This window comes from Acinonyx jubatus, chromosome C1 (genome assembly GCF_027475565.1).
Source record: "Acinonyx jubatus isolate Ajub_Pintada_27869175 chromosome C1, VMU_Ajub_asm_v1.0, whole genome shotgun sequence".
NCBI lineage: Eukaryota > Metazoa > Chordata > Mammalia > Carnivora > Felidae > Acinonyx > Acinonyx jubatus.
This window is the reverse complement of record NC_069381.1, coordinates 18,342,449-18,356,149: the sequence shown is the minus strand read 5'-3', so window position 1 is coordinate 18,356,149 and position 13,701 is coordinate 18,342,449. Positions and strand designations below refer to the sequence as shown.

At 57.2% G+C, this 13,701-nt stretch overlaps 1 protein-coding gene across 1 annotated transcript in view; it reads left to right on the top strand.

Annotated features, from left to right (window-relative positions):
- The window catches only part of RUNX3 (RUNX family transcription factor 3), a 57,580-nt gene that overhangs the window by 29,282 nt on the left and 14,597 nt on the right, over nucleotides 1–13,701 (top strand). The window contains exons 2-4 of the mRNA XM_053209174.1: nucleotides 2,045–2,328; nucleotides 4,237–4,393; nucleotides 11,601–11,705. Of these exons, the coding sequence (XP_053065149.1) occupies nucleotides 2,045–2,328; nucleotides 4,237–4,393; nucleotides 11,601–11,705 (546 nt within the window). The remainder of the gene's footprint in view (nucleotides 1–2,044; nucleotides 2,329–4,236; nucleotides 4,394–11,600; nucleotides 11,706–13,701) is intronic.

The following is a 13,701-nucleotide window of genomic DNA, read 5'->3' as shown; positions in this document are numbered from 1 at the left end:
AAGGATCCCGCAAGGGTCCTTCGGTGGTGTTCCCACCTTCGAAATGGCCCGAGGGGCTGATGTGAGGCTATGACGGGGGCAGGGACCGGCTCTCCAGGTGGTCGAGGTTGGGCCACGGCCTGTCCCCCCTGGGGCACACGAGGGCCTTGAATTCGTTTGGAGAGAACGAAATGGCACGTACTGGGCCGGGTTCAGATCTGGGGCGCGATCCTGCGGCCACCTTCGGATCCTATGCTTCTTGGTATCCGAAGCTTGGAATTCGTCGTTTTGCACCTGTCAAGCCCGGGAACAACGAATATTCAGCCCAATCTCCAAGACGGCGGGGAGATTCCGCACGCGTTCGTTCGCTCCCTAGACTCCAGGGAGCGCATCTGGGGCGATAATCCAGAATGAATGGGGGCTCGATCTTTCCAGTTCCTCCCCCCGCTGTAGCTTCTCCCTAGGCCCGCTCGTTTGGCCTAGGAGGCGGGAGAGGAGGACAGGATTGACTGCTGTGATGCCCTGGGAGTCGCTGGGCCGCGCGGCCGGGACTGAAGCGACAGTGCTTCGGCAGAGCGGTCTGCGTCCCTGCGGCGCGGCCCCAGCACACAGCCGGGGAAGACGAGGCCATGGGCCCGCGGGGGCCAGTTTGCATCCACAGAGAGGAAGAAAATTGCCTCCTCTGGAAGCCGGCGCCCTTAGCTTGGCAGCCATTCCCGCGTTCTCCACAGTTTTCTTCTGTCCGTGACTCGGTCCTCTTGCACCATGCAGAACAGTGGCCATATGCGCCGGGCAAAAATCAGGGGGAAACACTCGCGTTTTTCAGCCCCCATCGTATTTTTCAAAGAATGTGGCGAAGGCCGAAGGCCGCCACAACGAAGAACGACGAGGCAAGGGGCCTGCACGGTGCTGAAAGTTGCATTGAGGGCAGAGAGGAAGGGAACGGGGTTAGTCACCCCCAAGCCAGATACGGGCCCGCAGGGGACACCCTTCCGTCTGTCCCCGGCTGGCAACGGGGCCAAAGAGGCCGGGCCCAAAGCCGCACTAGGCTGGGAGCTGCAGAGGCCGCTGGTGGTCGCGGAATCTCGTGCGCGGTGCAAGCTCATGGGTCAAAATAATTTGCGGGAAGGGGCCAGGGAAGGGTGAAAAACCTCTTTGGGGCAGCTCCCCGCTCGATGTCACCGGCCTTGGGAGCCCCCCGCGTCCCCCAGCTGAGAGTGCAGGCATCACAGGCCGAAAGCAGCTGGAGCTGGGAACGTGCCCGCCACTGGCGGCGGGGAAAGGGCGCGAGAAGGGGACCTGCGACCCGCGCATCAGGGAGCCGCGGCCCTGCAGACAACGGCAAAGGAGCCCCCTGCAGAGTCCCGGGCGTTTTCACCAAATTTTTAGCATTGGCCCCGGCGCCCCAGAACTCTCGAGGAGCCCTGGGCTCACGCGCCAGGCCCCCGACCCGGGCGTCCTCCCTGGGGCGGGGCCTTCCGCCCCTCCCCGCTGGGCGGCCTTCGGCGGTCCCCGTTCCTCCCCCCCGAGCGCGGCCGAGGTGCCGGCGATGGGGGCTCCGATTGGCTGAGCGACGCGTCGCTCGGGCCGGCCCCGCCCCCGCGGGCCCCGGGATAGTAACCCCGCGCGGGCCCGCGCGGCGCCGCCACTTGATTCTCGAGGATTTGTCCTGGGGCTGCGGCCGCGCGGTCGGTGGGGCGGCCGCGAGCGGGCTGCGGGGGCGGGCGGCGGCGGCGGCGACAGCCCGCGCGGGCCCCGCCGGGGCCGAGGCAGACGTCCCGCCGCGAGGGGCGGCCGCACGCGGGCCGGGAGCCCAGGATGCGGGGCTAGCCGGCAGGCTGCGCGCGGCCGTCGGGGCAGCGAGGCCTCGCTGCGGGCGGGCCCCGGCGGGGCGTCCCCGGGCGCCGCCCCCTGCGCCCTGAGGCCGCGGCCCGGCTGCTTCTGCTTTCCCGCTTCTCGCGGCAGCGGCGGCCGAGGAGGCGCCCGCGCCGGCCGCCCCCGGGGGAGCCGCGCCGCCGCCGCCCGCCCGGCGCCCTGACGGCCGCTGTTATGCGTATTCCTGTAGACCCGAGCACCAGCCGCCGCTTCACACCTCCCTCCACGGCCTTCCCCTGCGGCGGCGGCGGCGGCGGCGGCGGCGGCGGCGGCAAGATGGGCGAGAACAGCGGCGCGCTGAGCGCGCAGGCGCCCGTGGGGCCCGGCGGGCGCGCCCGGCCGGAGGTGCGCTCGATGGTGGACGTGCTGGCGGACCACGCGGGCGAGCTCGTGCGCACCGACAGCCCCAACTTCCTCTGCTCCGTGCTGCCCTCGCACTGGCGCTGCAACAAGACGCTGCCCGTCGCGTTCAAGGTGAGTGCCGGGCCCGGGGCGGGCGGCCCCTGGTCCTGGGGATCCGGGCGTCTCGGCTGCAGGAGCCAGGGCCCCGGGAAGGCAAGGGAAGGGAGGGGACGTGCCCGCCACCCCGCGGCGAGAGCCCAGCAGCCGGGCCCAGGGCGCTTTCGGTCTCGCCGCGCGCTCCGCCTGGGGACCTTGGCGTTGCCTCTCAGAGGCACCCGGCACGGACGACTCTTGGGAGGGTTGCCCCTTCCACCTTCGGGGAGCCCTGCTGAAAGACGTTGATGCGGAAACGGGCGGAAGGGGCCTCGCTCCTCTCCGGTCCGGACCCCCGCGGACACAGCCTTGCGGGCAAAGGGGACGAAGAGCCCCGGAACCGGGGCGAGGACACCGGAGGTGGGGTGCAGAGGGTGGATAGGGCCTACCCTTCACCGCCAGCACCCCTCCTCCTGCACCGCTTCAGAAACACTTCCTGCTCACACCCTCAAACTCTGGCTTCTGAAATTTTACACCGGGCGACTCTAGGGCTGAGAAGGGGGCACCGAACCCTTAACCGTTGCGGGCGGGAATCCCGAATGTCAGGCCGAAATGGGGAGGGGGGCGCTCCCACCCCTGGCAGACCCCAGCCATTCAGAGGATCTTTTTTTTCCCTTTGCTAGGGAGTAGGCGACTGTTTCATTTTCATTTTTTTAAGGGGGCAGCGAGATGAAACGAAAACGCCTTGGTTTTCCCCTAAACCTCTCACAGCTGCCGTGAGAAAGGGCAGGGCAGGAAGGGCCAGCGCTGGGGGTGGTGGGTGCCCGAGGTGGCTGGAAACCGCGGCTTCTGTCAGCTGAGGCCGTCCTTGCTCCCATTAAGACGATTCCAAATTGAAAAAAAAAAAAAAAAAAAAAAAAGGATGAGTGGCTCTTGGAGGTCTCCCGGGTGACATCTTAAAATGCCAGTGGGGAAAATCTCCCGGGGAGGAGGGGAGGGGGAGGCCCGTGTGACTTTAATCCCCAGATCGGAGGTTTTACTGTCACTTGGAGCTTAAAAGGAATCTTTGAAATTAAAAGAAGACAGGATGTTGACAGGAAATCTGGCCTTTTTAATCAGACCCCAAACATTTTCTCCTTGAAATTTTTACCATCTGGATCCCTTAGTCCCTGCACGCGGTGGCCACGTTTAAATGGCTGTGACTGTATTTGCAGTCTGGTTCCTTTTCAAAAGGCATCTGCCTTTCCCCGCTGCTTGGGGTGAGGGCTGGGGGAGACGAATCAGGAAGGCATCTCCAGCCCCATCTTGCAGTTCCCAGCAGGTGCATCCTCCTGCTATCAGAAACCCCTCATTTTAAAGGTCTCATTTTAAAGGGGTTTTCTGTACAACCCCCCTCTAAACACCGGTTTGTTTTACATTGTGCATTTTCCCTGCATAACGAATTCAGGCTCTGCAGAGGCCGATAACCTGGGCCTGGCCCACATTTCAGGACCAAATTTCATACCCCAAACGGCTCTTGCATTAATTGAGCTTGGGAAGGAGCCCCGTCATTACCGTTGTTGACATTATTTTTATTTAGGGACTTTGTTGCTAGGAGTATGTCGATTCCTCTTTTGCTCAAGCCGAAGGCAAGAGGGAACTGCACCCCACGCTGTAGGGATGGAGCTCATTCTCAGCTCTCGCTCGGATTTAATGGAAAGAATAATTTCTCAGGACACGGCTTAACCAGTCGATCTAGGATTTGGGTGTGGAAGGCAGAGCTTTGGGCTTCTTGCTTTTGTTATCTGGGGGGGAAGGTGTCCATTGTGTTTAAGCCTCTTGTCCGCTCTGCCTTTGAGAAATCCTGCAGTGCGCCTGGGACCTAGGGGAGCTGCCCGGCCCCTCCCCACCTCTCCCTTGCGTTCCCCCGTACCTCTCTAAGCTGCTCCTCTGCCCCTGTGCCCTCAGGTGGTGGCGCTGGGGGATGTGCCTGATGGGACGGTGGTGACTGTGATGGCAGGCAATGACGAGAATTACTCTGCTGAACTGCGCAATGCCTCGGCAGTCATGAAGAACCAGGTGGCCAGATTCAACGACCTTCGCTTCGTGGGCCGCAGTGGGCGAGGTGAGCCGAAGGGAGACTGCGCACCCTGACATTGGCAATGGCAGAGGTGGGGGGGAAAGGCAGCTGAGAGCAATCCCTTGGGGTCCCAATGGGAGCCCCAGAAACAAGTCTCCAGGCCCGACTTGGTCTAGAACAGTGGGTTGGAACCCCATGGGGGTGTTACAGACCCCTTTGAGGATGTGAAGAAAGTTAGGGTCCTTTGCCAGAGAAAGACACAATTCTCTCCCAGTTTCTGGGATTTACTGACTCTCAAAACCATCCACATCACCCCTTTTTCGAGTCTTCTGGTCTCATAAAAGATGCTGGGAGCAGATCGTGGATTAACAGCCTCGTAGGTCTTTTGTGGCAGGCGGGTTTAGCAGCTGGCTTAGACAAATGGCTGGTCTGCGGGACGGGGGCGGGGGGTGGCAAGCACCCCAGCCACCCTCCCCACGGGGGTGGGATCTCCCAGAGCTTCGAGCTTTGAGGCTGCCTCTCCCCAGCTGTGGTCTCCCCAAGCCACAGTTTCCCCAGCCCCGTGAGCCTTAGGGTGGTTTAGACAGAGGTGAATGCAGTGCAGGATGCCGAATGCTGGAAAGCGCAGCTGGAAAGCCGCCATCCCCCACCCCAGAATCAAGGCCGGTCCACCACCCTGCCTATGTGATCTACCTCTGGACGCAGGAGGAAGGCAGGACCAGCCGCGGCCACTGTGGCTGCCGCCCGGGGCTGTTGAGTGGGAGGCTTCTGGGACCCGAAACCCATCATCACTTGTGGGTGGAGAAGTCCTAGAAACCCTGCCCCAGCGAAATGGTGGCTTGAGGGCTCGCTGGCCCTTTAAGACCAGCCTGCTGAAAAGTGGGGAGTGCCCTTCCCAAGACCCAGCCTGCCCCTCCAGCTTCGCTAAGAAAGTAGGCTAGGTTTCCTCTGCCGCCAGTCTCAACAGAGGCTGAGGCAGAATTGTACTTTTCATCACCAATAAACAAGACCTTCTCAAGGTTTTAGTTCCCTCTGAGCCGCCAGCCCTGCTCAGAAACGGGCATCTGGGCACCATTTTTTCCTCTCCAACCGTTCAATGTATACATACAAATGTCAAACATATTTTGACTTTTCAGCATTAATTAAAACCAGGGCATTATTTGCATGTAATAACTGTTTACTTGTTACTTTTTATGAAACTGAAATAGTTTACATTCTTTCAAACATTTCCTGTTCCTGTTGGCTCCCTTCCCCATGCACAGATTTCTTTCAAACGTTGCCCTTAACTGGTTGCAGGTTGATGGATGGAAAATGTTTGCTTTTATGAATTAAGCTTTCATTGCTGCTCCTAATTAGTCTCCGAGCCCCTTTTGTCATCCCCAATCTCTCAGGCCTTTTGCAACTTAATCCCAGCCGCAGCCCTGAGTGGAGAGTCACTCGCCACCCGTCGGTGGTGGCCCGCCGGGATGCAGCTTGACTTGGGGGCGGTGGCCAGGTGTGCAGGCCCAGGTGGGGCGAGGATGTGTAGGGAAGGCCGAGGGAGGCCCACCGAAGCTGTGGCCCCTGGTGAGGCCGGCAGAAGGAGAGGTCGGTCCCGGGAGCCAGCAAGGCATCAGGAACGTGGCACCTTGCTCCCTGTCCTGGGAGGAAGAGGGGACCCTGTGATTCCCAGAGTTACCGAGGGCATGGCCGGCCAGCTGGCCACTCGGCCACGGAAGATGATTTCTCTATGCCGTTTGTGCGCACAGACCTGCGCTTACCCTGCAGAGCCTGGGGGAGAGAGTCGGGTTCCCCAAACGTTGTTTAGTGTTCAGGCGTCTGCTCTTGGAGGCTGAAGTTGTGCGTCTGGGAGACGCAGGGGGCTGAGTTTGTAAGCCATTCTCACCGCCCTTTTCCCGTCAGTCTCGTGGGACTCGGGGGACAGGCAGGGGGCCTGAATGGGAGATCCAGTACTTAGGGAACCTGACGAGACTTTCAGACCTCAGAGGCTCATGGTGTTGAACGGCCTGGGCTCAACAACCAGCCCCCTGGATTTCAGTCCCATCTCTGCTGGATGACATGGGGTGCGTGGCTCCACCTCTCTGTGCCTCGGTTTCCCCATCTGGGTAACGGGGACAGCGATGATCCCTCCCTGTTGAGACTTTGTGAGGATTAAGGAAATCTGCACAAGCGTATCAACTTGGCACACATCGAGAGTGGGATACATGTTACAGATTTTGTTACTTCAGATGCCTGCCACTGGAGATCTTTGAAGTCGCTTTGAGCGGTGTAGTCACTGATTCTGTGATTGTGGTGCGGTTTGGCCGGGGGTGGGGGAAACCCAGAAGGTGTGAATCGTCGAGTGGGAGAAGTGGAGGCGGCTGGCAGCGGGGAAGGAGGGCGCCGGGGTCCGGTGGCACGGAGTGGCGTATCTGCTGTGCCCATGTTGCCCAATGGGAAATTCCCACTGAGAGGACACATCAGCGATTGACACAGACAGTGGGTCACTCTGGGAGCTGGGACAGGTTGGAGTTCGGGACCCCGAGCCTTTCCCTGGCCCTCTGACTTCTGCCAAGACCGAGAAGCCAGATGGAAACTTCTGCCTGTTTCCTTGATTGTGTCTTAATTCTAGGAAAATAGCTTTCCGTGAAGGACACATACCCACCACCACCGCCACAGAGCCCTCGCGATAAGCCTGAACGTGGGGCCCAAGAAAAGGGAGGGAAAGAAACCAAGCCATCGGTGTCTCCTGCAGCCAGTAGGGCCGAGGTTCCCACCCCACCAGACACAGTGCCCTTCTTACAACGAATGTTCTGTTCCGCCCCCTTCACCAGCCTACAGTGAAACGCGTAGACGATGTAACTTACCTACTTACGCGCAGTTTCAAAACCTATACAATTCCATAACTATAATGGGGAAGAAAGGGGAAAGTGATTTATGATAAAATATCCATTTGAACACGTAAATGTTGGGCAAGACTACACTGTGGGTTGAGTGGGCACTTGCGTGCCTGCCACAACACCCTGTGCCCGCGAGGGCACGCCGCCAGCCCAGGCACACGGGACCCGAGGTCTGAACGCAGCATCGCTGTCGATGACATAGTTTTCTGAAGTTGTGAGCAATTCTTGGCAGAGTTAAAAAAAAAAAACAAAAAACCCGTCTCCCATCCTGGACAATTCAGTAGATATTAAAAGCATGGAAAAAAAGCCTTCGCTTTATGTCAAATGGAGTTAGGCTCGTGGCTCAGAGACTCCTTGTAACAAGTTCTCCACACACAGGAAGAATGACTGCCTCCGTGCCCTGGGCAGTGCTGGACATCTACATCCTCCGCCCCCCACATCCCCCCTCTGGAGGACCAGATGCCACAAATTCCCTAAATGTCCTCTAGGAGGCAGCCACCGGCCTAGGTGAAAATGAAGAAAGCATGAGCTCCTAAACTATCACCGGCAGATTAAAAAGCAGCCAGAGCTTGTGGAGAGAGGTTTGGGTTGAGAGATGAGGGTGTGGCTTACCGGCTGCCGCTGGGAGAGGAGACAGAGGGCCTGTTGGCCAACACTGAGAAAACCCCGAGGTCCCCTGAGACTTGTCCCCTCCTGCTGTCCATGAATCCCCCTGTGGTAGGGGTTATGACCCAAGAACCCGTCTAAGAGGGACAGGGACTTGCCTAAAGCCACACTCCCAGACCTGGCTGTTTGTGCTGATTGGTCCAGGGCCCCCCTCCACCCCCACCCCCGGTCCTACGGGAATGTCTGGGGTCACTCAGGGCCCCACAGGGCAGCTACTCCTCCCTCCCTCCTCTCTTTGGGTACCTGGGACGATGGTGCCAAGCCTGGAAAGGTGGGGGGAAACTGTTGAGGAGGGCCAATGACCTCAGGGATGGCTTACCGTTTAGTGCCTGGTGAGAGTGGGGGCTTCTCGCTCCCCAGGAGTGGGTCCTTAGTATGCGGTGGGGGCACAGGCCCCAGCACATTCTAACCTTTTGGGCCCTGCCCAAATACTGTGTGACGTGGATGACTCGTTGCCCCTCTATCAGCCTCAGTTTTCTCATCTGCAAAATGGGAACGGTCGTCTCTCCCTTAATTTAACCAACATCTACTGAGCATCTCCTATTGTGCCAGATGCTGTCCTTGGGGCTGGGGACGCAGCAGTGAAGAAGGGACAAGCAGCTCCCTCCCAAGGTAGGGTGGGAGCAAGAGGGTCTCTGATGCTTCAGATTGAGGTCTTTAACCTTTTTTTTTTCCTTTTTTTTTTTTTACCCTATGGCCTGCCTGACAGTTTCAGAATAATGTGTTTTACCGAATCAAATAAAACACAAAGGATTGCAATGGAAACCAATGACAATAAAACATAGTTAGCAAAATGTCTTTTCAAATTGAGATAAATGTGCTGCTTTATTAGCGTATTAAATGGTAAGATGTGGCAATGGGTCTGATGACGACCACGATTCTGAGGTCGTGACGAGCACAAAAGATATTTAGAGAAATTTGCAACGTCAGTAATGTGATATGTAAATACCTGTGACGTCTGTTGGTGACAAGGTCACAGGAACTTCTGTAATACCTCTGTGGTTTGCTGCCGACGGTCATACTTGAGGGAGATGCTAAATTGCAGCCAGAGGTTAGGGACAATACAATTGTCATTTTTGTTTTCCTGTCCCTGCTCACGGGCCCACTTAATTCTGAGAGGGAGCCTCGGAGGCCAGGTTTAAGATGCCTGCTTTTGATAAAGTGACCAGAGAGGGCCTCACGGAGGAGGTGACTTTTCAGTGGAGTCCAGAGAGAGTTGCAGGAGCACTTTAATAATTGGGGTCCATCCAGCCAGGCACCCGGCAGTTCAAGGAGGCATTGGAAGTGGCAGAGGCCTGGGGACCCCCCTCCCCAGAAAGTGCCCAGATGGTTGGGGAGGGGGAGGAGTCCAGGAGAAAAGGGACCAAAGAGTGAGGGAAGGCAGGTCCCAGGAGGGGGTAGGCAGGGAGCCTGCGGCCTGGCATTTCCCTAGACCTTCTGCACTTCCAGTCTCCAGAAACCCTGGAAAGTGCCCCTGTGGTCTGAGCGTGAGGGGTTAGATTTCTGCGGACCCTGGAGTCCAGGAGCAGGCGCTGTTTGCATTTCCGTCCCTGCCTCCAGCGGACTGGCTCAGGAAAATTCTTCCAGAGAGGCCCCACTCTTCCCCAGTTTGAGCTGCACCTCAATGTAACCCACCCCCTCATGTCTCAGAAGCCCGAGGGTTCCGTGCCGGGGCCCTGGAAGCCTGATTTCCTTCTGCTCTGGATCTCCTGTTTCGGGGGCTAGAGTTTTCATGGATCACTGGACGCAGCCGTGCAAAGAGAACCACTAAGCAGCGTTCCCTGCCCTGAGAGCTCCTCTCCCACCTGTGAAGCGGGGACATCAAGACTGGCTGGCTGCCCGCCCGCCTTGGAGAGTTGCCGGGAGTACAGGGGCTGCAGAGGGGTCTACTCAGGCTGCCTCCCTCGGTGCCCGCCCGCGGCCCACAGGCCCCTGCCCTTAGGGAGCCCCTGGGTCTGCAACTGGGGTGCAGAGATAGGGATGCTCAGGGGCAGAGAAGGAGGAGGCCGGCATTAGGGGATCAGCGAGGCTCCCCTCGCACACTCCCCAGTCTGAGACCATGTGGAGGCTTCGATGCTTTCTAGAGAAGAGGGCAGGAGAGGAGAGGCCTACTTCAGCGAAGGTGAGAGGAGAATTGGGTTGCCCTTTGAGGAGAATCTTGACCTCATACCCCACCCACCACTTATACCCCCAGAAGAGCCAAAGAATTAGAGGTAGAAGGTAGAGAAGAAGGCTGTTTATCGAGGGGAAGCCTTGATTCGCTTGTTACACGGGGAAACCCGCCTCAACATAAGACAGTAGGAGAAAGCACCAGCGAGAGGAAGCACTGGAAATGCAAACCAGCTCGGGGTCAGAAGGCAAAAAGCAAATCTCAAGACAGAAAGGCCACTGAGCTGAGAAACTGATGGCCCCACAAAGGGCGGGGAAAGTGCTCAGAGGCTACTGCAGAGCGATCTCTCAAAGGCGCCGAAATGCCAATAGGAAAGCATAAAGGAACATCGAGGCGATAGTTGGCGTTGGGTTGGGACAGAGGATGAACGTGTCAAAACTTTCAGTCTCACTGGGCATGGCCAAAAGGCAAACGGAGTCAGGGGCAGTAAGATCTTCCTTCCACCTTGACAGGCGGCCATGCTGCCGATGGCACCGCGCTGACAGCTGTCACAGTCACGGTGACTCTCTGGAGCACCATCTCGCCAGAGAGATCAATGCCCCTGAATACGTCCCAACCCTCTGACTGCGATGAAATCACTCACCACTTCTTGGAATCTTTTCTGAGGAAATAAGCAGAGATGGAGACAAAGATTTTTATAAACGAAAGGTCGTTTTCATTTTATTCTAACTGGTTAAAAAAAAATTATCATTTTAAAAGTTTTTCCTCTCTTAGGAATTTTGAATGGAGACTTTGGAGCCAAATGTCTGTCTAAAAATAGAACAGAGTCCTGGAAATAACAGTTGCGTGTACAAATGAAATGTCGGCAGCTCCCAAATCAGCCCCTTTTCAGCCCCAGCTGCACGCACCAGTGAGAAGTCAGCAGGGGCGTCAGAGAGTAAGACAGATAAATAAAAGATGAGGCTTCTGTGAGTTGAAATATTTTGCAGCCATTAAAAATGAAGTTTATGAAGAATTTTTAACGACATGAGAAAGTGCTTATGATGTGAGGTTAAATGAAAGAAAACAAAACCAGGGTATGAAAATATGTATTTTGGTATCATTGCAACTCTGTAAATACACGTAACCCACACAAAAAAGGATTAGAGGAGAAAACACCCAAATGTTAATAGTGTTTATTCCTGGCTAGTTGAACCGTGGGTGATTTTTCCGTGTTCCCCAAATTTTCTATAAAGATCACTCATTACCTTTAGGAAAAAATATGTGCGTTTTTATACATATTTTTGTAGTTATACGTGGGGTGCTCCCCACCCCCAAATCGCAAGGGTCGCTGGACAGAAGGAACAGCACAAAAGCCAGGAAGCAGGGAGAAAATTAGCAGGGTGGCCAGAGCATGGGGAGGGGGAAGGTGATAAAGTTGGTGCCAGACCTCCTGGGGCCCCGAATGCCAAGGCCAGCAGATGGAACTTCACCCAGAGCCCCATCTTCTGCCCAGGTTCGAAGGAGAGAGATCTGCCCCTTCTGGGAGGGAGACGGGGTGTTGTTAACCGCTCCAGGTGCCAACCTCCTGCCTTTATTCTCCACTCCCCCCACCCAGGGAAGAGTTTCACACTGACCATCACCGTGTTCACCAACCCCACCCAAGTGGCCACCTACCACCGAGCCATCAAGGTGACCGTGGATGGACCCCGGGAACCCAGACGTAAGTGCCCGAGCCACTGAGCCCGCTGGGCAGTGGGGAGGAGGGTCCAGCAGGGGGAAGGGCAGCAGCCGAGGTCAGACAGATGGCAGTGGTCCCCTGAAACGCTCTCAGCAGGGGACTGCACTCCTGGGCTCTACATCCCTGCACACTCCGGGTGCCTGCCAATAAACCCAAACCCTCTGTGCTTATCCCTGGACTGCTGGAGGCCAGCAAGGACCATAGGAAGGGGTAATGGCAGAATCAGCTTGACCCCCCCCCCCCCAGGACTGCCCGCTGACAGCCAGCTGAGAGAGTATGGATTTGTGATTGGCATCTGTTAGGGAAAGGAACTAGATGGAAAAGTCTTCCAATAGGGTATTTGTGAGTGTTGGGGGTGGGGGGAGGTCGGGCCAGGTTTGCTCTACTCCGTCCCAGCTTCCTCTGCCAGTGGCTGAGGGAGGGAGCCATCAAAAACAGGAGTTGGTCTGGCTGTGAGGCCACATCCCCTCCTTGGAAACTTTCTTTGGGACTCAGTATGTGACTTAAGTCACATGCAGCCTGGGCACTCTGACCCCAAAACCCACACTCGAGAATGCGAACTTGATTCTGCAGCTATTTACTGAGCACCTACTATGCGCAGGGAGTCCTGATGTGTGCCTTTTAGCATCAAAGAGAGTTTGTGTTTCATTGCTTCTGCCTGCTGAAGGATAATGCTGTTTGCAGGTTTACATTATGGGCACTTGAGGGGCAGCTGCCACAGAATGGGCCAGAGGTCTGTGTTCACTAAATGAGTGAAGGAATGAATGAATCAATGAATGCACGAATGAATGAATGAAAGAAACAGAGAACCAGCTGGCCAGCTGGCCACTTCTGGACTGGCTGCTTTCTGAGCCCTGACCAGAGTGCTCATTCTGGACCACCCCACCCCCCAACTTGTAACATGCTCAGTGTGGGGTATCGGGAGCTACCCTGCCTTTCCCTTCCTACTCGTGGCCCTTTAGAGTTTAGAGAACCCTCTCACATTTATTGTCCATTGGGATCCTTACGACAGCAGAGCCAAAGGGTCACCCCAGTTCCAGTGGGGAGAGAGTCCAGGCCAGGGGACGTTGAGAACCTGCCAGGGCCTCCCATGGCCTTTGGTGCTGGGAGGGGCCCTGTCTTCCCAGAGAAAGTCGTCGTCGATTTCCATTCCAAGCTGGGTGGACTTGGGGCAGGAAGACAGAGTGGGGACCAGAGCCCAGGAGGCTCAGAACAGATGGGGCTCTGCCAGGGTGTCGTCAGTGAGGGCCACCCAGGGCTGGCCCCTCCTCCTGGGGAATCAGACTGACCTAGCTCCCCATCTGTCCAATTCCGGGGCCCACTCCGGTGTCTGGCCACTTGGGGAAGGCTTAAAGCTGGGCTTGGTGTCCCCGGATGACTCTCCCTGAAGGCCCTCAGGGCCCCCTCCTCCAGCCTCCCTTAGCTCCCTCATATGGTCTTCAGACCCAAAGGCAGGCATCTGCTCTGGCCAGATTCTTGCTGGGACTGGATGTGGATGGGTCCATGCCCTTGGCCTTGGGATCCATGACCCTGGACAAGTCGTGTTGTCTTTTGGGCCTCAGTCTTGTCACCTGTGAACTGAGTCAGTGACCCTAAGAGTCTCGAGGTGGTGATGTCTGGGAAACCCTTGTGAGCCATAAGCCACCAGGATGCGGAAGACAGCCTGCCTGGTTGGGGATGTTGGGGAAACTGCTGGCCTCTTTCAGCCTCAGCCCCCCCGCCTCCAGGAAGTGGGGTGCTACCACCCACACCACAGGCCTAGAGACCAGTGATGGCATGTGGATAGCATCTGGCTGTGGCAGGGGGAGGGTCCTGGTGAGTCACTGGAGCCATGGTGTTCGGTTATCCCCAGCACCTGGCCACCACCGTGCATTTCCACCACGAGCACCATCGGTGGGTGGTGACTCTTGGTCCGCAGCAGGGGGGCAGCCCAAGCCATGGCCCTAAAGGTATCAAACAGGTGGCACACCACTCTGTC